Below are 26,990 nucleotides of genomic sequence, written 5' to 3'. Positions count from 1 at the left end.
TCCTTAAAAATGACCCCAAGAGCACCACCCTAATAAAAATGTACCATACACGAACCGTAACCCAAATGGTTTAACCATATCACACATAGTTAGGAAAATAAGCTCAACATGTTTTAAGAGTTGGTTGGAAATGCTATCTAACATGAAGCTTTAGTGCGATAATTTATTTGCTAGAGAATTGTCTCAGCATAGTGTAGGTAGATAGTTCCGTTAGAGTACGGCAGTATGAAAATTGAATAGAAGTTGAAAATGAGCGAAAGGCTATTAATGTGACAGTACATATAATACCAATTGTAAATTTGACAGAACCAGAGTACCATAATTTTCGGGGTATACATTGACATTACACTGGAGCTGTCAAAAGCTCACAGGGGGTGCTCTGAGACTGACATATTCCAGTGTCATTATTGTCATAAAATTGAACCGTAACAGATGCGACTCTTTTGTTCGTTACTAACTTTCGTTGCTTTCATATTTCGCAAGGGGTGTTCAACTCTGCACATCTCAATCTATGCCGAATACTTTATCTGTACCAAAATCTGTGCCAAGCGTTGTGCCGAACGTGCCGAAGTGTGGAAATCAAGGTTTCAATCTCAGTATCCCATGAGTTTGGCAACCCTGCAGGTTTGACTTTTGAGATCGTTTGTTTACCATTTCAAGCTTTCATGGTCGGTTCATTGAAAAACGAAGAAAAAAGTTGTGAATATAAACGACCTATTTGAGTACATATGGGAATGACACTGATGAAGACTGCACATTGTAGTTGAAGTAGGGGATATGACGGCTATGGCATGACAGACTATTTTCGGCAACCCAAATTGAAACACTATTTTCACTGGATTTTCTTACGAAAACACTTCGTTGAATGCATGCAAACGATTCTTTATGCTTTCAGCTTCAATTTGACTATATTTTTACCACTGAGAAAAAGCAATCTATCAGGGTTTTCTTGAAATGAAACACACGCACTACAAATTGTAGCTGATTTCGAGTTGCCGATAATAGAACAGCAGATTTACATGCTGTTCAAGTGGAACGGTTGCCGAAGAAAAACTGGTTGCCGACAATACTCGCTCTCACTAGAGAAAATTGGAGCTTTGTAAAAGCGTTTCAAAACAGTTTTTGACAATTCTTTCGACTGAAATTGTTAGAGCAGCTGGCAGCAAAAGATTGTTAACAAACCAATACTGCATATGTGTGCGTTCCATAGAGAAAAAGGCTATAGAAAGAAGGTCGCTGCTTAGGTTGCCGAGAATACGTAAATTCCCCTACGTATCTGTCATGGATTCCAAAATTAATTAAGTGGAATTAAATGGAAGATAACCTTTTTTTGCTGTTTTGTTTAAGCATTCCGCTTACAACCCCATTTAATTACTTCATTATTTCATTAAGTTCCAGTTCTAAAAAATAACTGCTTTTTGAGCTGATTAACTTATTTTGTGTTACACACTCAAAAATAACTATTTTTACAAGTGATGTAATTCATATTGGACGTAAATCATGGAACGTAAACAAACTTGTCATGTAAAATTAAGTGTACCGAAACCGAAACATACGCAACTCGACAAAAGGTGCGTTTGATTGAATTGATTATCTCGCCTCTTTCAACCTATTATAATGTCATAAGAATCACTTACATGTGTCTGTCTCAGTGTACCGAAATTTACATGACTTTTTCATAGTGTGCAGCAAATAAATCTGAATTTTAATAGTGATGCAAACATTCATGCACGTTAACTTGTGCTTTCACGCAAACGAACAATTAATCGGTGTCGGTGGTGTAGTGGTAAGCGAGATTACCTCTCACCTCAGCAGGCCTGGGTTCAATCACAGTCGGCGTCACCGGGATTTTCTGAGGCATAACATCTCTGATCACGCCTTCCTTCAGGAAGTAAAGTCGTTGGTCTCCGGGTCATGAGTTGATGCCTCCCTGGCATCAGTAGCATTGGCGTAGCTAAAAAAATTATCTTCAGTGGGCCATTTTTTTATTTTGTTAAACTATGGTTTAATAAAACTTCGCGAAATTTTTATTCAATAAAATTGCGTCAAGACAACTTGTTTTTGGGTATTTTTTTCTGAGACCAATTATATGACATTGAGGCTTACTATTATTTAAATGGTTAAAATATAAATTTGAGTATATTGACAACATGATCCAGCTGAAGTCTTGGAAAAATATCCATAGAATTTTACTAATATCTTGTCTATATGGAGAACCGTCTAGGAAGGATGTCTGAATGTATCATGCAACGTTTCCTGAAAATCTACAAAAAATCCCTTAAGTGTTACAAATTTTCTCCAACTTCTACGAAATTCCCTGAATTTATTCCAAATTCCATATTTTTCCATCTCTACGAAGATCTCTGAACATCTTTGCACTTCTGGAAAGAAAACTATTATCTACAAATATTCTTGAACATCTGGAAAGTTCCTTGAAATTAAACGAAGTTTCCAAACCTCCAAGAGTTTCATGGAGCTTTTTTGAAGTAAGATCTGTCACAAACTGCAACGAAGTTTCCTAAACTGAAGCGGGAATTTCTGAAGATTTTAGAAGTTTATTGAACTATTTTTAGATCTTCTACGAAAATCCCTGAACTTTTTCAAAATTCCTTACACTTGTATGAAGTTTTACGCAGATCCTCAAAATTCTACGAAATTCGCAAAACATCTACAAAGTTTGCTACACTTCTACGTTTCTTGTTGATTTTCCACGAAATTTCACGAACTATCCCAAGTCCATGAGACTTAAAAAAAAGTGCCCTTATATTATATAGAGGTTCCCGATCATTATTGAGCTTCCCTGACATAAAATAATGCTCCCTTAACTTCTACGAAGCTCCCAAAATAAATTTTCCAATTCTACGCAGTTTTCAGAACTTTTCTAAGTTCCTTGTTCCTACGATTTTTTTTCTTTCTGAAAATCTATTAAATTTCTAAGATTTTCCCTGAACTTGCTAAGTTCCCAGAAGTTGAAGAAAAATCCCTGGGCTCAAGGCCAATTTTTAGAGGATCCTGAAGACGTCTTATTATGTTATCGATTAAATATCAAAATAGGGTTAACTACCCATTACCGGCCTATTAAGCTCAACCCGCACTTAGTCTTTCTTAATCTAGCGTAGCTAAGCACCAAACGGAATGTTATTATTAATGATTTCTTCCAAATTTATTTATGTATCTAAATTTGATAAAGAGAAACCAATCGTTGAGATATTGTGAAAAGTCTAGCACTGTTTCTTCACACTAAGCTCGGCATACGGATTCTAAACTCGGCCTAACGCATTAAAACGCCAATGAATTCACTTCGGCCTATCGGGTGAAGATAAAAATTGATTCGGTCTTTTGTTTTTGGGAATAATGGGTGCAAACTTTCATAACACGCGTTCTCATTGACTTCGTTCGGTAGTTTATTAACTAAAGTATCGTACCAAACGCATAATTGACTTGTTAACTCTGAAGTCCTCTGAAGTCTGATAAGCCCAAAATGGGCGATTTGGCCGAAGTAGTTCTCTACCCTACTATAATTTCTCAAAACTGTTTCTCCTATTCCAGAACATAAGAAAAGTAGTCAACTTAAAGGACATTGAAAACATCTTTGTTTGTGGATCAATTATATTAAACTAAAAATTCTGGAGAGGCCCCCCTTTTGCCCTCTCCCATTAACTTCGCCAATGGTGCTCAACATGGAAACAAGATCGACGAACAATTTATAAGCAATGTTGTTAACAAAGATGGGCTTTTGTATACAATCTTTGCATTATTTCATGAAATATCTCAGAACTTTACCCGATTTACAATGGAAACTTACATGATATGTGACACTCCATTTATGTGCATCATATTGAACAGACATTTACACTGCTCTTTCGAACTGTGTACACACTTAGAAATACCTAATCTTATACGTGACGGAATCCATCTTTGACATAAAGGATGAGACGTAAACAAACATGGCATGTAAAATTAAGTGCTCCCAGGCTGAAAAGTTTGAAATTACGTTTGATTGAGCTGAATTTTGCGTCTATTATGACTCAATGTTATGTCAAAATTGACGCTCATATATGTCAGTCACAAAGCACCTAAATATACATTATTTTTTCTAAGTGTGTATGTGGAGCACCGTACTGCCAGTAACTTCAAAAAACAAGGCCGAACCGATGTTGCGATACCTGCCGGAAGTAGACATAGCATACACACTAAGAAACTTGTTGAATTTTTAAATTTTCTATTACCAAATTTGATTTTCTGATGAATTTTGAACATTGATGGCGGTAAGCTCCAACTCGGATTAACTTTTAATACCGTCCCTGTTTGGATGATCTGCGAATTGTTTGCATAGCATCGTGTTGAATAACTCTGATGTCGACATCAAAGCAGCCGGACATTCTTGATCGGGATTTAATCCGAGGATAATACCGATTGGAGCTTACCACCATGAATTGGAGCTTTTTTTTGTTTTTTCTTATATTTTCTTATTCTTTGTCGTATGATTATTTAGCATTTTTTACTTTCTCAGCTTTATTTTCCTTTATATAGCGTAGGTAATATGCATAAATGATGTAGCATTTGCAGGTAAAGGGGGTGGACCGGTCATTTATTAGACATAGTAAAATACGCTACGAGAGGGAAAGGGGGCGTCTACAATTGATCAGAAATATGCTACGTCATTTATGGATGGCCTTTAAACTATCTACAGCCATTGACAATGACCTAGTTTTCAGTTCCATAAGTTAAAGAGTAGAGAATGGCTAATCTCGATAGTCCATCCAAGTAGTAAATCCAATCTCATCCTGCGAACCAGCCTAGTGAGGTAGCCAGGGGGGAAAAAAGGAAAGAAAAAAGGCACCTCGACGACTTGTGATACTACATAGCACACTCTGCAGCAACAGCAGCACTAAAAAATAACACCAACAACAGCAACAATAACAAAATCAGCCTCAGCCAGCCAGCGAGGCAAGAGAGGAGGAGGTTTTTACGAATCCATCCATAAACTGTCGATGGTCATGCTCGCAGTGCTCTTCACAGTTGTTCAGCGGCGTTGGACGAATACGGACGCGAGTGAAAGTGAAATCGCGGGTTTTGCTCAATATTTCGAAAGGCGGTTTTTTCGTGACGTTGTAAAACTGGTTTATTTAATATTTTTGTGAACACATCTCCTAGCTGCGCACCGTTCCTGCCATCGTTGCATACTGTCGGTGCCATATCGACGAGCCGCTGTCAAGAAACAGCATTTCCACCAGTGATCCAGACACGTGCTCGAAATTCAAATGTTATCCAAAGGAATCAGGAATCAGTATTTTGCAACGATATGTGGTAATTATCCAATTGATTTTTTTCCCCTAATTGTTACACTAAATTCTTCATTTGATCGCAATGACATTATGTTCGTAGCTCTGTGCTCTGTGTGTGTATACAGATCTTCAAGAGATCGAGAGTGTTTGGGGAAGCATAGGAGATCGGGTACCTACTCTAGGCCAAACACTGCGTAGAGTAGATACATACGCAAAGAAAACGAGAGACGCGAAGAGAGAGATAGATAGAGAGAGAGAGAGTGATCGAGTGCATGTGGGCTTATTGAGCATATTAAATACAAAGTAAAGCAGTGCTAGACTTGCGCGCCGGTGCACCCGTTTTATTTAGGAAAGCGCTAGTGCTGAGCAATTTACATTCAACGTATTAAGAATACAATGTACGTACCTGTGAACAACAATTACTCAAAGCAGAATCTCCAGAACTAACAATGTTTAGGTTTCATGAAGTTTAAAAGGCAAACCTTCAGTAGGTTTTAACAAGGATGCTAACAGTTATGCAGAAATTTGTTTGGTTAATTTTGTCCCGTGCCTCTGTTCTGATTATTTTCGTTTCCCTCATTCCACTACAAATTGGATCCGCGCGTGAGGTGATAAGTTAGTGCTTTCACTACCAGTATCCCCGTAGATTACAAAATACATTTACTTTCATCAGTGCAGTGCCAGCGCACGTGATTGTCCGCCTATCCAGTGGAATTAAGCACTGTTTCCAAGTGCCACTGAACGAGTAAGAAGGGTTGCCTCTCGCTGTCGGGTAGCACTATTGTTGAACTGCGTATAATAAGTGCAAATAACGACAACAACCTAAATTTAAATTTGTTTTACAATGTCAGTGACACCAGCTTAAGCAAATTTTTCAAATTGATGTTAATTTGAATTGCAATTTGTAATTCGTTTTAAATTTCATTTTAAGAATAGTAATTGGGAGAATGCTCGCTGCAGATAACTCTGTATAAATAATGCAATGATTTCGTTCTGTTGAAATGGAATGATAAGTGAGTGAACCGAAAGCAACTTGTATCGATGAATTATGTTATAATTTCTATGACCGTTGGTAAATTTCAAAACGCAATCAAGTTTAATTGATATGACTATTTTCCAGCACATTGCCGCAAATCTAAAGGAACGTGTTATACAAAGGATTCATAAAATAAAGGCTTTCCTATTAACAAAGCATGTGAAATACTGTATTTTGAAACGTTTTCATCTTCTATTTCATTAGTAAAATACATAGCTGCTAGGATAGCTTGCCCACCAAGAAATATATTTTTTGTTGTTGGACTTGACTGAGTAAATCTTCTGCAACCATGAAGCCAATGAGTGCTGATGAGAGCTTAGTCACCGATTGTTGAACCTTAGTACCTCTTGATCATAATATTCAGAACAAATCAAAACTTTAACAATGAGCCGGAGGGTTCAATGTTAGAAGCAATCTGACCGATCTTTCAAGTTTTATTGGGTGTTATATTTTATTTTATGTTTGTTACACAAATAGGGCCTTATCGTCAATTTATAGCTGTCAATCTCAATTTTGCTAGACAAGTAATTGTGATTTATTGTAAACATTTTTTTTTAACTCGTCCTCCATCAATACAAACACTGTTCCAGTAGCTGTGGTAGTGGCTAACTTTAGTTCCTATAATAGTGGAACGCATTGCTTTCTAATGGATTCTACTACTATATTAATACTACCGCATCTTAAGAAAATTAAATTATTGTCTGTCATTTTCGGGCTAATTTTAAGATTTAAATAGGAAAATCTACTTTATTTCAGGGGAATTACGGATGAAAAATTATTGTATCTAGTTTTCTGCCATTATTCCGTCAGACCACAACTAAAAGTACACCACTATTACTGGAACCCTGTTATTTCCTACAAGCGAAAAACTTAATCATAAAATGAATTCCGTTTTTTTTTACAAAATCAGTTTTATTAATTAGCACTTGCTCAATATGAAATCAAGATTTCAATGTCCCTTTCTGGCCATCATTCTCCCATGACGAAACAATATGTTAACATTTTGCTTTGACGTCAGTAGAATCACGTGATTTGGTTGGATGTTTTCAATTTTTTAATATTTTTAGAAGAACCAAAGCGTGCCGATGCAAGCATTTTCCATCTCGTTCGAGAAAATCATGACAAACCTACGAAGTGCACGTAAATAACAATGAGTGAGCCTTTGCATTGCCTGTTCACAGCAATCGCCTACTAGGCTGTTGAAAAGTAACTATTTGTTCTATTTGTTTTACTAACTACAGAGTTAATAGAGCGGCTAGGGGCAAAAATGCTCTATGTCGCACATTAGTTTCAGCAGATTCCCGCCAGCCCTGCTCCCTAAAAATATGCACAGGAAAATAAAATAACTCAAAGATTGAGTTGTTTTAACGTATATTTGGGTAATTTTGAGTTTTGCTTCTCACTCGTACTATTTATTGTTGCCAAATAAGAAACTACAGATTCAAATGACTCATGCCTATGGTTTAATAAGCCACTAGTGAGTATTTGAGGAATTCTCAAATTTGGGTCAATTGAACTTAATTTTGCGTAGAATACACTTTGTGAGTAAGTAACTTTTTTCCGTGGTTTAATGCAAACTACTTTAAGTTGTTTACTCAAAATTTACTTGTTGAACGGAAGTTGGGATATGGTTGAAACGAACTTATTTTTTGAAAATTTGTATTTGCTATGGATTCTTTGGAGAGCAAGATTAATAAACATCAAGAACGCTTGCTTTTCTCATGATGGTGTATAATTTTTTATGTAAAAACGCTGTGTTCAGAAGAAAATACCTTCGGAATTATGCAATACTCATTTTATGCATTGATAGAAAATCTCTTAAAAAAATATTCGAAAGCCTCTTGATTATACTGCCATCGTGTTCAATGTTCACGCATGTATAATTCTACCCTAATGCACTTGTTTTTGTGACAGCAAACATTTCTTTTATTTCGAAAGTTTCACAGATTTACCCACAATTTATCAAAAATTAATGTTAAGCATGAGCATCTACCTGCCTTGGACCACCTTGGTCAAAATTTAGCTGAGTGCTGACGTTCCTTGCTTCACTTTGGCCTTAAAACAAATATATTTCCGGTCAAGTTGGACACCGGAAACGTCGAAAATAGAGCGCATCATTGTGCGAATACAGCGACACTATGCTTAACGTACATAACAGACATTGATTCAGACCACCCTGCTTTAGACGTCCTGATGAACCTCCCAGCGCCATTCGTTTTTAAGAATTGTTCCGAAAATAATCGTACACTGGATTTCCGTCGAGCCGACTATGTTGCGATTAGTGCTGCTATTTCCGGTATCGATTGGTGACCATTAGAATAAGCTGGATGTGTTGACGATGCCGTTGAATATTTCAGTCAAATGATTTGGGATATCATGGCTGAATTTGTACCTATTGCCCGCCCCGCACCAAAGCCACCGTGGTCTAACGGTCACTTGCGTCGACTGGAACGGTATAGGGCTAAATCGCTACGAAGATACTGCCAAAATCGTTCGTACATTATGAAGCAGGAGTTCAACCGCACAAGTAACGACTATAGGAAATGCAACAGATTCCTGTATCGACGATATGTCTTCCGCACGCAATCATCTCTTCGCAGAAATCCAAAGCGTTTCTGGTCGTTTTTAAACTCTAAAAAGATCGAAGTCGGTTTGCCATTGTCAGCTCATCTCGATGAGCAAACCACTGAATCTGAAGCGGAGAAATGCCGCCTTTTTGCTCAACATTTCATTCAATGAATCTTCGGCCTCACCAAATCAAGTCCCAATGGCTATAAACGATTCTCCAACTGATGCATTTGAGCTCCGTTCGTTTCACATCAGTGAACATACCATCAATCTGACTCTTCAAAGGTTGGAGCTCTCATTTGCTGCCGGGCCAGACGGCATTCCTGCGTCCGTTCTGAAGCTGTGTTGGGAGTCGTTGCTCACCCCTTGGTGAAGTTATTTAATCTGTCACTACAGGAGAGTAAATTTCCTGAGGCGTGGAAATGTTCGTATATGTTCCCCGTCCACAAGAAAGGTGATAAAAGGAATGTCCAGAATTACAGAGTTGCTGCTCCAAAGTATTCCAGATCATCATCAATGAAGCGCTCTTCAGCTCTTGTAAAAATTACATCTCCACGGCTCAGCATGGATTCTACCCAAAACGGTCAGTTACAACCAATTTGACCGAATTCGTGTCGCTCTACGTTCGAACAATGGACTCTGGCGGACAAATCGACGCGGTTTACACTGATTTCAAGGCTGCATTTGACCGAGTAGACCTCAACATTCTTTTGAGCAAACTTGAGAAAATCGGAGTGTCTGGATCCTTCATCTCGTGGCTCATATCTTACCTTACGAACCGATCGCTTTGCGTTAAGATTGGAGCTTCTCGTTCTGAAGTGTTCACGAACGTTTTCGGCGTTCCCCAAGGAAGTAATCTGGGACCCCTTCTGTTTTCGCTTTCTTTTTTTTTCGATTTAGGAATGCTTTTAATTTGAATAGCGATTCACAGAGATGTTCACAAATCGAAATGACATTTGCTGTATCGACACACACACATTAAGATATAATTTAAAGACATTATCCCTCGACTATTGTCTCGTGAAACATTGATAAGTTGAATCGATCGCTGCTGGTTGGTAAGTTGCTGATGGACGCAATTAAAATAGTAGTAAATGATTGTTTTCAGGGGCAAGGTGAACGGCAAATCAACAAAAAAAAAAAGATTAGAAAGCTAATAAACAATTTGGAAAAAAAAGTATCGGGATCAACTTGAGAAAATTGTCCCACTAAAAGGACCTCAACTAGCAAAACTGATATAAGAAAAATAACAAACGAAAAAAGTAAATTTGAAGCGTGCGAGCAAGGTAGTTTAATGGCACGAGTCTCTTGGGTAGAATTTGGCCAAGATCGAGGCCGGAATACGCTTGAGCATTTCCTTGGGGAAGATACGGAGCAGCTGCCAGCCGATGTCCAGCGATTCGAATACCGTGCGGTTCTCATAGTTACCTTGCGCGATGAAGTTCTTCTCGAACTTGGTCAAGAATTCCAGATACAACAGATCGTCTGGCGTGAGGGCTTCCTCACCGACAACGGCCTTCATGGCCTGCATGTCCTTACCGATGGCGTAGCAAGCGTAAAGTTGGCTAGGCACATCAGAGTGATCCTTACGGGTCATGCCCTCACCGATGGCAGACTTCATCAGACGAGACAGCGATGGCAGCACGTTGACTGTTGGGTAGATCTGTCTGTTGTGCAGTTGACGATCGACGTAGATTTGGCCCTCGGTAATGTAGCCAGTCAAATCGGGAATTGGATGGGTAATAGCGTCGTTAGGCATAGTCAAAATTGGAATCTGCGTAATCGATCCGTTACGACCCTCGACACGTCCGGCACGTTCGTAGATGGTGGCCAAATCGATGTACATGTAACCGGGGAAATCACGACGTCCGGGCACTTCTTCACGGGCAGCCGACACCTCACGCAAGGCTTCAGGATACGAGGACATATCGGTCAAGATGACCAACACGTGCTTCTCGCACTGGTAGACCAAGAACTCAGTCGCAGTCAGCGCCAGACGTTGAGTAATGATACGTTCGATGGTCGGATCGTTGGCCAAGTTCAAGAACAGGCACACGTTCTCCATGGAACCGTTCTCCTCGAAATCTTGCTTGAAGAAACGAGCAGTTTCCATGTTGACACCCATAGCGGCGAACACGATGGCAAAGTTGTCCTCATGCTCATCGATCACCGACTTGCCGGTGTGCTTGACCAGACCGGCTTGACGACAAATCTGGGCAGCAAATTCATTATGCAGCAAACCAGCAGCCGAGAAAATCGGAATCTTCTGACCACGGGCAATCGAGTTCATCACATCGATGGCCGAGATACCGGTCTGGATCATTTCCTCCGGGTGGATACGGGACCACGGGTTGATGGGTTGACCCTGGATATCCAAAAAGTCTTCGGCCAAAATTGGCGGACCCTTGTCGATGGGCTTGCCGGAACCGTTGAAAACACGGCCCAACATGTCCTCGAACACCGGGGTACGGAGAATATCGCCGGTGAACTCGCACACCGTGTGGCGGGCGTCAATGCCGGACGTGCCCTCGAACACCTGGACGATGGCCTTGGAGCCGCTGACTTCCAGCACCTGACCGGAGCGGATGGTGCCGTCGTTCAGTCGGAGCTGGACGATTTCGGCAAACTTGGGGAACTTGACCTCGTCCAGAATGACCAGCGGACCGTTCACACCGGACACGGTCTTGTAGGTCAGTCGTGGCTGCGAAATGAAATCTCTGGACACGGCTAGGACATGTTCCTTGGAGGCCTGCTGGGGTGTAAGACGATTGACGGACATTTTGTCAGCCTTTTCCTTCTGCTGTTCCTTCACAAACTAGACTGCTGTTGCTGTTCTGCTCCGCGGTTCCTCCTCTTTACGATGGTGATGGATGTGATCTTACTGAACTGGAAACTGCCACGTGACACCGAAAAACCCGGAGACCACTCGACTCGGGATGAGCGACGACACACAAGTGCTGACGGATGGACGAGAAAAAACTTCGTGTCTACTGCTACCTGGATGCCGGCTATTCTACGCTGACGATGTCAAAATGTATGTGGTTATCAATTGCATCACTGATTGTGAGGAGTTGCAGCTGATTGTGAATCGTATGCAGAGTTGGTGCTCTCGTAATTTCTTGACGCTCAGCATCAACAAGTGCAATGTGATATCATTTCACCGCAAACCCGATAATATTTGATTATTCTATTTCCGGGCAACCAGCCAGGTCAAAGATTTGGGAGTAACAGTCGACTGTGAATTGACCTTCAAACCGCACTACAATGACATCTTGACTATAGCTTTATGTTCAATATATCTGAAGACTTTCGCGATCCGCTTTGCCTGCGGGCGCTGTATTGTTCGTTAGTACGTTCAATCTTAGAGTATAGTGCTGTCGTCTGGTGCCCATACCAAGCATGCTGGATAGCCAGATTTGAGAGTGTACAGAAAAAGTTTGTTCGCTACGCGCTTCGTCATCTGCCTTGGCATAACACGGCTAACTTGCCGTCTTACGTGGATCGCTGTCGTCTGTTTGGAATGGACACCTTGGAACAAAGCAGACGGAATGATCAAGCTGTGTTTGCTGCTATATTGATTCCCCCGAATTACTTCGGCAGCTTTTCTTTTACGCACCTGAGAGAGTGATTAGACAGCGTAATTTTGTACATCTAGGGTTACCTACCCTATTTCCGGCCTATTAGGCACAACCCGCATTTAGTCTTTCTTAATCTAGCGCAGTTTTAGTACCAAACGGAATATTATTATTACTGATAGCTTCCAAATTTATTTACCTTTCCGTACGTACCGTAAGAATTGATAAAGAGAAACCAATCGTTGAGATATTGTCAAAAGTCTAACACTGCTTCTTGACGCCAAACTCGGCCTACGGATTCTAAACTCGGCCTAACGCATTGAAACGCCATTGAAACGCCAATGAATTCACTTCGGCGTATTGGATGAAGATAAAGGTTGATTCGGTCGGAGCGCTTCTTTTGCTTTTGGGAATAATGGGACTGGCATATACGAGCGTCAATTTTGACATAAAATTGAGTCATAATAGACGTGAAATTCAGGTCAATCAAACGTACTTTTCGTCGAGTAAAGAACATTTCAGTTTTGGAGCACTTGATTTTACATGACATGTTTGTTTACGTCTCATCCTTTACGTCAAAGATGGATTCCATCACAGTGGGAGTAGACGATATTGTAAATATAGTTTATTTGGTTTAAAATCTTAACAAAAACATAGAGCTGTTAGATTAGGGTAAATTTCCATTTTTCGACCCTTTCTCCTAACGGATTAATTCAATTGTATATAAATATTTGATAGGATTCCCATTTCCCGTTGCTGAAAAAATAACTGAAAGGACATGAATCAATTGGAAATGGCTAAATCAGCTATTCCAGAAAAGGTTTATTTATCCTACATCAGGGGTGGCTTGGAAATGCTCATAACAGCTAAAATGCTACTTTTCGATATCATGAAACTATGAGATATTATAATAATAATGTTTATAGGTAAGATGCAAGAAGAGGAGGTAAAGTTTGTAAATGACACATAAAACCTGTAAATGTTGCCTTCCGAAGGTCACAATTAGCTATTTTATCTGTAATGAGTAATCACGATGAGTTAGTACTCTTCGTTATAACTAATCGCGAATTGTGACACACTGGAAGCGAAATTGATATTGAGTTTTAGAACCATAGTATATAATGATTTGTATGGGTACTATAATGCTCGCTTCAATTGATTTTCCAATGGGTATTTATGTCATGACTTGATGATCAAGGGCTTCTCAAAGTTCATATTGTTTCATCATTATTAATATATTGACAACCTATTATCTAAAGCCACTAAAAAAACCTTTTAAGACGCAGTTGACGGAATCCTTTTTTTCAAATCATTTGTTTTACCACTTCGCATTTTCTTGAGCTGATATCTGGCGATCTACCTAATGTACGAAGCTCAAGCATAAAGCTAAATTTTCAGATCATAGGGTTGGAAACTGTCTCGACTTCCGTACTCTATGCACAATTTTGCTTGTCATACAATATACAAATGTATGTATTGGTTGACATAGAAAGCTCTTAATCAATAACTAAGGAAGTGCTTTAAAGAACGCTGAGTTGAGTGCCAGCAAAACGCTCAAATATCCGAATCGCGCTTGGCTGTAGGTAATCGACGTATACGGTGAGCCTCGAAGTACTTGCGGGTGTTCTCCCACTGACAGATCGTTTCGCGGAACTGTCCTAGGTAAAAGAAAACTTAGGAGCTGCTCGATGGAAATCTTTACTCAAGATTCATGAGTCTCTATTACGAGTACATGACGCTGGAGATTGGCCCTTCTTTGTATAATTCCAATCGTGTTTGCTTCCAAGTTCCTCTGTAAATTTTGATCTGACCATGTTGCAAGAAATCCGTGGAATACCAGATCATCATCGGTCGAAGGTTGTTCCCTTAATTTTTGCAAACAAGTGTCACCATGTAACAATAGGAATGTTTTCACAGATGGGTAAACTATAAACGCTTCCACTGGATATGGAGTATTCAACGAATTTCATAGGGCCTCTTATCAAATGCAAAAATCCTGTTACGTATACGTTGCGAAACTAGTAGCCATATTCTACGCAGTAGAGCAAATTTCCTCACTACCCTCTAATCACTATTTCATTTTTACGAATAGCCTTAGCTCGTTGGAGGTTATTAGTTCAATGAGGCAGATGAAGCACTCCTCGTATTTCCTGACCGAAATCCGAGCCAAATTGAGTACTTTATATAACTGCGCCTATACCATAACTTTAGTCTGGGTCCCATCTCATGGCTCTATTCCGGGTAAAGAGAAAGCGGGCTCGTTTGCTAAAATGGGCTCCTCTGGAAGTCTTCACCAACTGGCATCAACAATGAAATGAGGATGATCGGGGAAGATGGTTACATTCTATTCTCCCACAGATGTCGAACAAGCCGTGGTTTAAAGGGTTAGACATGAGCCGTGACTTTATACGTGTCATGTCGAGGCTCATGTCCAATCACTGATCGTTAGACTCGCTTTTGTTTCAAATCGGGCTAACACGTGCTTTGGTCATGCACCCTCCATTGAGTCTCTAGATCCGAGTGATCTCGACTATTGGAATTTAATTTATGTGTTTTTAAAACGGATAGATCTGAGGATTTAGTAGTTAGTGACATATTGTGTTCTCCGAAGTTGTTAGCTGCCCATCGGTGTACCCCCATATCCGTCTTTTTCATCAGTATGTCGCTTAGTTCGAGATCAAGAGCACATTCCTCTCCAAACCTTGTGTTCTCAATCCCTAACATGCCATCCATTTGTTACAATTTGTTATCCCTAACCTCGAGATAGCCGTGAGTAATCGCCTCCCGCTATACTAACGTTAGTTTCAAGTAATTTTGTAATCAATAATAGCGCCTCCGCAAAGCTGATCGCAGTAGGCCGCGCTTGAAAACTAACGTGTTTTTCTTTTGCTGCGCATTTTTGTCAGCGAATTAAACTTTTTTTTGCTTTGAATTTGTTAATTTGTGTGCTGAAATTTAGTTTTAAGTGTTCATAAAGTTATCATTTAGTGATATATCGTGTTTTTCCTGTGTTGAGGCGTCCAGTTTTGAAGCCAAATTTGATTAAAAAAAGAGAAGAATATAGCAAGTGAAAAATAGAAACATGCAGTGACAAAAGAAAGAAGCAGGCGGTTGACCTTGAATTTAAACTCCAAAATCTACGTCGCAGCTTCAGTTCCATTGTTTAGTGTCGGTTTCATTGCACTCCCAGGAGCCCGGTTCTCCGAGGTCGGATGCCACACTTTCGGCGTGTAGTTCTATTGAGGGATTCGTCACCGTGGACGAGTTTTGGTGAATTAGCCCGGGAAAGTGCTGATAATGTGTCTGTCACGAGTTTTGGTAGTGATTCGGTGGCAGACGTTGCCGTGAATCAGCAAGTTTTTCCGCTTGTAAATGTGTTCGCCTGCTGGTCTCTTACCGGTGTCGGAGATTGCGACTAATCTGAAAAATGCCTCGCTGGATACGCCCAAGACTGGACGGGGAGTAACTGGTGGCCGCTAACGGTTCCTAGGGAAAGCACTAGACGCGAACATCCTCCCAGGAATGGCAGTGCAAGGAAATTTGTGTTCGGAACTACGGAACTCATGGATTGGAGGATCAAATTAACATGGTGAGACCAGTCCAAGTACTTTTTTACAATTTAAAAACACATAAACTAAATTGGGGAAATGGATGTAATGTCGGCCTAAATGCCTCTAATATGGGCCCATACATTAATTCAGCAATCGACTAAATTTTCAATAACGAGCAAAAATATCCGTTAGTTCCGTTAAAATGACTACGGAAAATGAGCCTGGAGAAATAAACGCATTATAAAAGAAAAAACGCTCAAATAAGAAGTCACAAAACCCAATAAGATGAAGACTTGCTGAAACTGGGCCATGATTCGTTGCCAAGACGAACATCCTGGTAGTGGTTGCTTCAGTTAGACCGGAACGCTAGGATGATTTAAAGAACCTAGAGATACTGATATAAAATGGAATAGATCGATGATGATGCGCATTGGCTCTCTAAACCTGCTTAGGCATATTCCAATATTTTTCGGACATTGACTCAGTCGTAGTTGAACTAATAGCAACGAACGATCCAAACTCCAGGACGATTTGGAGAACTTAGAATATCTTATATGCAGGAATATGAATTGTCATTGATGCGCATAATCTCCATGAGTCTGTTTGGATATGTTACTTCGTAGATCATTTGATTTGAACTCCAGGATGATTTCTAGACCCTTGAATAACTAATACACAGCAAAACATAAATTTTAATATTACATCCAAGAGAATGCACTAAATGATGTCAAAAATATCATGTAATTTTAATGGCCACAAAAATAAACAAATGCAGTAAAAGCAGCGTAATGTCAGTTCATGCTGTATTAATGATAATTTTGTCCTTTTTAGAAAGTAATATTACATCATATTTTTGACACGATTGAAGTGCATCCACTTTGATGTGATATCAAAATTAATTGTTTGCTGTGTATGAAAGAAAATGGATCAATAATGATGCGCATTGGCTCTCTACATCTGCTTGGACGTATTCCAATATTAAGGACATTGGCTCAGTTGTGATTGAACTAATAGCAATGAACGATCTGAATTCCAGGACGATTTGGAGAACTTATAACTCTTATACATATAGGGAAATCGATTGGCATTGCTGTGTATAGTCTCCATGAGTTTGTTTGGGTATGATTCATTGTTTAGAGCAATATGCCAGTCGTGGTTGATTTTGTAGATCATTTGATTTGAACTCCAGGAAGATTTGGAGAGCCTAGAATAATTCATAGTAATGGAAAAGGATCGTAAATGATAATTCTACACTTAATGAACATGCTTGGACATGCACAATAAGGTTTCCGCAAATGTTTCTTGCGATATAAAGTGGCAGAAATTCCTTTAAGCGCAAGGACAATTTTCGGTTGTAAGCTTAAATAACATGTCATAAATAAAACTCCAGTATTGCACATGGAAGATCGGTTATTTCTGCTATAAGACGCTTTAATATTATTTCTCAATATTTGCTTGGAATAGTTAAACGCGTTTTAAGGATGGAAATTCTTATACGCGCAGCTTACTTTCTATTATTCAAACTAGTATAAGCAAATGGATTATAAAAATAGTATTTGGTTTGCTTACCATTTTTCAGAATTGTTTCATAAATTCGTTCCGGCATGGAATCAACGAGGTTTTCCAACATTGTTAATGGAATATTATGCCATTCATCCCTTACTGCTGTTTGAACTGGATTAATGGTGGGAAACTTTCGGCCACCGCCTTGCCAGAATCCCGCAAAGATTCTCAATGGTATTCAGATCAGGACTACACGCTGGCCAGTCCAAAATTTGGATATCTCGTTCTGAAAACCATGGTTTTGACTTCTTGCTCACGTGGATTGCGAGATTGCCCACACCATGAGACTAACACCACCAAAATGTCTGCTCATCTTCACCTCGAAATTCTTCCGTAGATCGTGCCAATTATATGCACAACAGACATTGCCGTCTAGATTTAATTTATGCTCGTCCGAAAAAAAAAAATTACATTATCCATACTTCCAGGACATACGACTTTTAGCAAAATTTATTCAGGCCTGAATATTCTATGGGGTTAGATCGAGAGAGGCAACACATCTAAATCTTATTTCTAGATGCTCACACTACCGAATCAGTCTTCGGAAAATCTTCTTTCATTTCTCGCATCTACTTGCATCGCGCATCATCTTTTGAAGTAAATCTTCAGAATCGTCATCAATCTTCTCTCTATCTACTCAGCTTTCGCGCAGCTTACCACAGCAAAACATAATGTTGCTCCATCGTAGATAGAGTCGCACCCTTCGGTTTAGATTGAGTTTTTTTTTTTTGCTTTTTCTGTATACATCAGATGTCCAGATCATAGCAAAATCTGTGATACACGCCGCGTTGTGATAGGAAAGTCATGTTCCTCCTTTATTTCGGAGCAATTGAGCTTCCCGGTCTCATCAAATTGTATGATACGATTTCGTTGTCGACTGGAAATTTGAAGTTTTATTTGTTTTTCTTCCTGATGCCATAGCTCTCAGTTTTTTTCAAGAAATTTCTGATCACTGTTTCTCCTTTGTTGATTCTTTCGGCTATCTTTATCTTTCAACTCAGTGATTAATCTGCGTTCTGTTTCATCTAAGAATTTACCTTTCGGCATCTTGAATGATTCACTTTACAAGACCAATATGTATATGCAAACTACGCTCCACGCGACCGCACATCCAACCGCGCCAACATAAAATGACAATTAACCATGGTGTGTGTATTATAGATAGTCTTGAAAATTAAAATGCAACTGCGCTTAAAAGAATTTTGTTCCAAAACTTAAAAAAAATCATGTCAAAGTTTAAACACGATACAATATGAACTATGAACATATAACATAATTATTACATGAGTCATGCAAAACATTAACATTATTATGTTCGACATTCGAATAGTATTCTAAAGAATATTTATGAAAAAGGTGATTCGCTTATTAGAATTTCAGCCACTGTAGTCAAGGATCATGATTCGAGGATAGTTTGGATGGCCAGAACACCAAAAAAAAATGTTTTGCTAAAAGGGGAAATGGCTCTAATGTTGGCCTATGAATCTAAGATTGGGCTCATCGCTAAAGATCTGCTATTTATCAATTTTATCTAGATGAACGCGTAATTGTGACTGAACTTACGGATATTTTTGCTCGTTATTGAAAATTTAGTCGATTGCTGAATTAATGTATGGGCCCAAATTAGGCCTATGACATTACATCCATTTCTGCTAGTATTCTTTTCTTGTTTTTTTTTTGTTTTTTTTTTCTAGAGACATTTTACACTTGTATTGTGCATTCATGTCTAGACTTTTCTTGTGTCATTTGTGATAAAGTTCCCGGAAAGCTTCATTTTTGAAATGTGTGACAAACAAAATTCATCCCAATATTATCACGAACAATATTCCAGTGACCACCTACCTTCAGCCACGAAAAAGGGAGATGGTTTGGAGTGGATACATGTATATTAAGTTTAGTACAATTAATCCCCTTGATTTTAGTTCAAGTTGCAGTTGGAAAGGTTGATACATCATCGAGATCTAGCGTTAAAAACAAATTAAAGGCCCTTCAATTCCCAAATTCATATACACCCTGGAGCATTGAAAGATTCTGGTTTGGAGTTTAATTAGACATTCAAATTTTATAATGTTTACTAATTGCAAAGTAGAGGACCTTAAGAATTAGAAGTTCTTTCGTGTTTAAATTTTATCAGAATGGTTGTCATTGCACATTATTATTTTCTCATTTAAAAGCTGCTATTCTTCTCTCAATAAAAAAGCAAAAAAAAGTCAGAAAATAGAATGAAAACATAAACAGCGCTTCCCGATAGCAAGGTCAGTGAACATGTTAAATACCACACCAAAAACGGTGGGTTCGATTCCCGATCCGGTCAAGGAATATTGTGGGTTGGAATTGTTTTGACTTCCGGACGAGAGTATTATCGTACATCATCACATAATTCACGAATGCCATAATGCTACGGGTTTGGTACGAACACTAAGCTGAGGTCGAAGCTAAAGGTTAAAATCTAAAACAAAACTAAAATTACACAGTCAGTGTCACATGCCATTAAAAGGTAAACAACTGATCAACGTCACACCGTTCGTTCTTCAACGGCTACCCGGGTAGAAACTTTACAAACAAATAACTAAACTTTAGTATTTTGTTATTGCTTTGATACCATAATTGCTTAATTTGGGTTTTCAACGATATTCCGGAAACAATTTCTAACATATTGTTTTGATTTTTTACAAGTCATGATAATCCATATCAGGATCATAACTGAGATATTTTCTTCTACCCGGGAACCGCCTCCCATACAAACATAGATCGCACCTCATCTATGCTATGTATGAATCCATCGCGATCGGTTCTCCGGTCTATTCGGATCAAAACAGAAACCGCTCACGCTATGTTGTGATGTTTTTTTTTTTCCTCTCTCGCCGTCTTCCTTGCCATCTCTGGCTTCTTACGGTGTTGGTTCGCAGCGCCGCGTCACGCCTCTCCGCACGCGCTGGCTTATAGACTGTGTGACATGATGACCTAAAACAACTACCATTTAAGGCACATGCTGGTGTGTTGTTGTTACGTAATCCGTGGACGACACGCACATATGCAGCACACACAGCCGTGTTTAATAAAGACACAAATCGAGATTGATCACAATGTTCAGCGGAGAGGAGAAATGGGGGCCGTGAGGGAAAATACACGTTTCCGATAGTGCGAACCCGTCCACCACCCGCTAGCGCTCCTCACACACAAACAGACTCAATTGAGTGCGGGAGAGTTCCCTTGTCAAGTGCGTTGTCGCATTCGCCACGCGTGTAGTTTTGCACACCTGGGCTATAGGGCGCAGGGAAGGGATTGTGAAGCCTTGCCCCCGCGGTGCAGCACAGCACACTTCGTAGATCAGATGGGAGCAGACTGGCCAGCGCCGTTGCTGTCGCCGTGGAGCGTGGAGGAAAGTGAAACTGATCGTGTTTAAGGTTGGCTCGTCGGATGCCGGGGGGCGAGTGGGATGGTGAAATAGTGAAGCCAATTTCTTCGCCGGCAGCCTCCTCTATTCGATTCCTCGTTTGGCGGACTGCAGTGATCAGCTGACTGAGTATATAAAGAAGTAGGTAATTGCGCCGATCGATGTTGGATAAAGCTTGATCGTTTTTGTTTTTGCGATAGGCGTGTTTTGTAAATGGGATAATTTATTCAAAATTTAAGGGGAAAATTTGCTAATGATGTATTTTGAATCAAAATTGAGACTGGTTTATTTGTTTTGATAGTTGCATTTTGAAAAAAAAAAACTACAAATTAATGTTTTCATCGGAACTTCGATATGAAGTGTTCATTAATTAGGTCACGCAAAATTTTCCCAAAATTAGCCCCTCCTCCTCCCTCTGGCATATATTGTCACAATTGCACGACCACCTCTCGACTGAAAATTACGATTCGATATCTTCCTCCAATATTGATTTTGTTTGGCAATAAACTTTGAAGATTTTACACCAAAATTTCATCTCATATTTATTTTTAGAAAAAGAGGTTTTAAACCATAACAGGATGTATTTTCATGGGAAACATCATTCTTGCTCTTGTCTAAGTCATATGTTTGCTACGCCTTTAGACAACTACACACAAAGAAAAAGTCGTGTAAATTTAAGTTCCCTGAGACCGACACATGTAAGCGGCCCTTTTGACATAAGAATCAGTTGAAAGAATCAGTTCAATCAACCGTTCCCTTCGTCGAGTTGCTTATGTTCCGGTTTGAGAACACCTAATTTTACATCAAAAGTTTGTTTACGTTCCATGATTTACGTCCAGTATGGAATACGTCTCGTATAAAAGTAGTTATTTCTTAGTGTGTATAGTTGGCACATGGAACTAAATTCATCGATTTAAAAGCTGATATTCATTTTAGAATGACAGATATAACAAGGTGACCAGTGAACCAGGAAATCTGTATAAACGGGGAAAAGCCAGAAATTCAAAATTACCGGGAAAATCCCGTGAATTTCGATGAAAAAAAAAACTTGGGAAACACTATTCTGGATCTTTAACATATGTCAAAACTCTTGGAGTGGACTGAATTTTAAGGATCGATCTCTTGGAAGAACTTTTAAGAGAATTGTGATAAAAATTCCATTGGAATTTTGAGAAGAATTCCGAATGGATTCAAGATGTAGTTCAAAGAAAATTGAAGAAGAAATGTCGAGACCCTTTGATCGTACTAGACTTTCAGGATAAATAACTTCGAAAAACTTTTAAAAGAATTGTGATGAAAAATTCAATGTGAGAAGAGTTCCAAATGAATTCAATGTGTAGTTACGAGAAAATTTTCAACTCAATTTTGGCAAGAACTATAGAAGAGTTTTAACTAGAACTCAAAGGTAATTGTGTAGGTTCAGAGTAGAATTGATAAGAAGTTCTGTGGAACATTCTATAACGATTTATAAGAGGATATAAGAATCCACAAAAATTACCAAGTGAATCGAATTTTGAGCGTTTTAAGATAAATTATCGCATACCCAGAGATTATTAGGCAGCTCACAGCTCATATTTTAGGGAGACCATAAATAAGAGCCTATTATCTTGAGATTTGTTTTTTGTTATGTTTTTTTTTCAATGAACGTGCATTTCTATGCGGCTTCTCCTTGTTTGATCAGAACTAGTGCACTTGCACAAAAGTGTAACTTGAAAGTACACATTAATGAGTACAATTTCACACATTTTGAAAAAAATCACTGTTTGCTTTCTTGCTCCCATCCACATAGGGAGACATCGAAATGTAGAAGTTGAGATGAATGTCTGTACCAAGATTTAAAATTCCTCTAAAGAAATTGAAATAGACACACTTATTTGAGTCGATCGTACTCACTTTCGCCCAATGTATCGACTTGTCAAAAAACTGAGTAAACGGAAACCAAACGCCTCATTTCGTGATGTGGCTAAAAAGTTGCATGTGAGCAAGACTTTCGTGCAGAATACCAAAACTCGAGCTGGACTACGTACGTTTAAGGTTCAGAAGTCCCCAAACCGTGACGAGAAACAAAATACGGTCGCAAAAAGCCGTGCCCAGAAGTTGTACGACCAGAAGCTAACGAAATCACACCATAGAGGTAACTCTAAGACCAGAAGGTCCCGAAGAAACGTGCTCAACTTTTTGGCTCAGCTCTGGTACTATCTTCGGTCCCAAGCTGATCGATGCACCCCTCGAAACATAGGAAAATCCACGAACCCCTCATTTTATCTGTCAAACTTTCAAAGTTAATCAAAACAAACGCAGTGTAGTACTAAAATTTCGTCTAAAATGGGGTACGTTAATCTAGTTGCTTGGGACCAATAGGCTAGTGAAGTAGTGAGCCAATTTCAAATCGATAGTTTCGTATTGATTGTTGATTTTACCTTCTAGTCCACAGAGGGCCAAATAATTCAAATTTGAGAAAGAAAATTTTCTCTCACGACCTAAACCTCTAAACATGCCATGTATTTTGATGAGAGTCGATTTGTGATTTCCCTTTCACAGATTACAAAATAGAGTACCTGTCACTACAAAAAATGTCTGGTACCTCAATAAATGCATTTAGTTTAACATTTGAAGTCTCTCGACTCATTCGCTGCCAAACTGTTGAGCAGTACATTCGACGTTTCTTCTCTCGCTCTCTTCGTTCGTTCGATTGCGTTGTTCCGTTTTTTTTTCTTGCGTTGAATAGTGACGCTCTTGCTGACCCAGCCATGCGTAAAAAATCGCGCGGTGGCGCGAGTGCCGGCAATCCCGGGAAACGCTCTAGGCCTGAAGACAACAGTGAAAGTGCGACAGCCGCGAAGAAGCTGCTCGACAACAATCGGTTCTCCGTTCTGAAGTACGGTGCAGAACCGGTGACGGTAACAACAGGACCACCGCCCTTCTACCTCAAAGGCTTCCCTCCCGGACTGCGGGAAAAAAATAAACTTCTACATCACGAAGGGCGTCCGGTGCACCATCCAGCTGTACACGGAAGGATACAAATTGATGGTTCCTGCGTTGAACCATTACAACGCGATTCAGGCCATTCTGGACCAAGCACAGGTGGAGTACTTCTCCCACGACATCGAAGCTGTTAAGCCGTTCAAGGTGGTCCTGCGAGGACTATACGACATGGACACAGGCGTCCTCTTGGAAGAGCTGGTGGCTAATGAACTAAAGCCGGTCCAAATTCACAAGATGGCCCGCCACAACAAGGCCGTCAAGTTCTGCGACCAGCTATACCTGGTCCACCTTGAGAAGAACTCAACAACTTTGATGGACCTCCAGGGCATCCGCGTCCTGTTCAACATTGTGATGAAGTGGGAGCGGTACAAGCCGGTCAGCCGTGGAGTCACCCAATGCTCGAACTGCCTGCTGTTCGGGCATGGAACGAAGAATTGCCATATGGTCAGCCGCTGAATCAAGAGTGGCAAACAACACAAAACCGACGCCTGCGACAGACTCGATGAAGCCGATCCCATTTGCGCCAACTGCGGTGCTGCTCACAAAGCTACAAGCAAGGCCTGCCTGAAGCGCGCCGAGCACATCGAGATCCGGAAGAAAGCATCGACGAGAAACCAGCCCGGCCGCAAGAAGGTGCCGGAAATGAATGATAAGAACTTCCCACAGGTTCCACGGCGACCGATTCCAGTGCTGCCACCGCTGCCACTCAATCAACAATTGGCTGCTGCCCGTTCCACTGCTACTGCTACTCAAGCTCAAACTTCCGGAGCCCCTGCAAACTCAGGTCAACAGACGACTGCTGCTCCACAGCCGCACGATCTCCCCACAGCCCCTTCTTGGTTTACCGCAGCGGAACTAATGATTATCTTCCTCAAGATGCACGACATTGCCAACACCATCAACAACAAATCCAACCAGCTCCAAGCTGTGGCTAACTTCATGCTCAGTTATGGATCGTAAGCTCATCAAAATCGCAAACTGGAACGCTTGCTCGCTCAAGAGCAAAATTATCGAGTTCATTGACTTCCTCAACGAACATAGCATCGACATCGCTATCATCACCGAAACTCACATGAAACCGGAGATGAACGTATTTATTCCTGGACTCCGGCTCGTGAGGCTGGATCGGACAAGCTCTGGAGGTGGTGGAGAGGCCATCGCTACCAGGAACACCATCTGCTGCCGGCTGTTACCCAGTTTCCAGCTGAAAATGGTTGAAGCATTGGGAGTAGAAGTCTTCACACCCGTCGGCCCCGTCACCATCATTGCGGCCTACTGCCCGAAACAAGCAAACGCCAGGGATGGATCCGCGGCAGACCTGCGGAGGGATATTGTCAAGATAACACGACGCCGTACAAAATTCATCATCGCTGGTGACCTGAACGCCAAACATCAAGCTTGGGGCAACCAAAGGCGGAATAAAAACGGCACCATCCTGAACGACGACCTGCAAGAGGTTCACTACACTATCCTGGCGCCGGACACTCCCACCCGGCTGAGTCGGTCCGGCGTGCACTCCATCATCGACATCTTCATCAGCAACATGGGAGACAAAATCTCGCAACCTATGACCCACCAGGAGCTAAGTTCAGACCACTATCCGGTGGTGGCCGTAGTGGGCTCATTCGTCAATTGATTCCAAGCTTCCCGACTACGGTGTCCTTCCGGAGACGCCCGAAGACGTTGACCGGTGTCTGCATTCAATCGACAACACGTGCCAATATCCAGACAGGTGAGCAATACTCTGAACCTTGACAGATCTACCAAAGACCTTATAAGACTCCGTAAGACCATTCGAAGGCAGTACCAACGCTCTGGTTTGCCTGTCCTTAAGACCCACTGTAATCGCCTAACAAAAACCATCCAAGCCAGGATGCTGGACCTCAGAAACCAGGACTTTGCTAACAGGATCTGCTCTCTCCCAGATTGTGCAAAGCCCTTTTGGAAACTAACCAAAATTCTTAAAAATATGCCAAGACCCATTCCACCACTGACCCCAGTGGATTGTTACGGCAACCCAGTGGTTCATCTGATAACCCCTGAAGAGAAAGCTGCCGCGATAGGTCAACACTTCGTCATCTCCCATAATCTCGGACAAAACATCGTCAGCCCTCATGAATCTGAGGTTGCTGAGAATGCAACCAATCTTCATCAGATTCCTAAAAATTTTCCAGAGGAATCCGAGATTACGGCTGACGAACTGTTGGCCTTTATCAAATCATCTAAAAACATGAAGGCCCTAGGTTTTGACAACATCCTGAATCTGGAACTCAAACACTTGAGTTCCAGATTCTACAACCATCTGACACTGATTTTTAATCAGTGCCTCAGACTTGGCTACTTCCCCTCGTGTTCGAAGTCAGCTAAAGTCATACCCATCCGGAAACCTGGGAAAGATTCGTCCTCTCCTTCAAGTTATCGACCAATCAGCCTTCTTTCAGGATTATCAAAACTGTTCGAAAGAGCAGTCTACCACCGGTTCCTAACATCTGCCGAACAAAACAACATCTTACTCGAGGAACAGTTTGGTTTTCGGAAAGGTCGTTCGACCGTCCACCAGCTGACTCGAGTAACAAACATTCTCAGATGGAACAAGTCTGTTCGAAAACATGTGTCATGGCGTTGTTGGACGTTGAAAAAGCGTTCGACAATGTCTGGCATGATGGCCTGGTGTTCAAATTGCAGCAGTACGGTCTTCCAATCTTCCTAGTGAAGATAATAAACAACTACCTATCGGACAGGACGTTCCGAGTCTCTCAGAATAGAATCACATCGGATGCTTTCAACATCGGTGCCGGGGTTCCACCAGGAAGCATTCTTGCCCCATTCTATTCAACCTGTTCACCTCCGATATGCCGGCTCTCCCTGATGGTGGATCGTTGTCTCTGTTCGCAGATGAGGGTAGGGTTATCGGAGCTGATTGCCAAACTTCAGAGAGGCCTGGACGTCCTGTCTGAATATTTCAACAGCTGGAAGATCCGTATCAACGCGGCAAAGACCCAGGTCATCATCTTTCCACACTCAAAA

General features: G+C 40.6%; 2 protein-coding genes across 2 annotated transcripts in view; one reads left to right on the top strand and one right to left on the bottom strand.

Annotated features, from left to right (window-relative positions):
* Window positions 1-5,002: 5,002 nt before the first annotated feature.
* The window catches only part of LOC135706466 (facilitated trehalose transporter Tret1-like), a 106,316-nt gene continuing 84,328 nt past the window's right edge, over window positions 5,003-26,990 (top strand). The window contains exon 1 of the mRNA XM_065228078.1: window positions 5,003-5,310. Within this exon, the coding sequence (XP_065084150.1) occupies window positions 5,265-5,310 (46 nt within the window). The 5' untranslated portion in view covers window positions 5,003-5,264. The remainder of the gene's footprint in view (window positions 5,311-26,990) is intronic.
* On the bottom strand, window positions 10,184-11,715 carry LOC135706464 (V-type proton ATPase subunit B-like). The gene has a single exon (XM_065228077.1). The coding sequence runs from the start codon at window positions 11,669-11,671 to the stop codon at window positions 10,184-10,186; it is 1,488 nt and encodes a 495-aa protein (XP_065084149.1). The 5' UTR covers window positions 11,672-11,715.

Source organism: Ochlerotatus camptorhynchus, unplaced genomic scaffold (genome assembly GCF_037179485.1).
Source record: "Ochlerotatus camptorhynchus isolate MF236.1 unplaced genomic scaffold, CSIRO-AGI_Acam_v1.1 ptg000281l, whole genome shotgun sequence".
NCBI lineage: Eukaryota > Metazoa > Arthropoda > Insecta > Diptera > Culicidae > Ochlerotatus > Ochlerotatus camptorhynchus.
Note: the sequence above shows the minus strand (reverse complement) of the source record. Positions and strands in the feature narration are given on the sequence as shown.

Excerpts from the sequence above, each read along its gene's own strand:
- LOC135706464 (XM_065228077.1), bottom strand. The coding sequence starts at position 11,671 with ATGTCCGTCAATCGTCTTACACCCCAGCAGGCCTCCAAGGAACATGTC.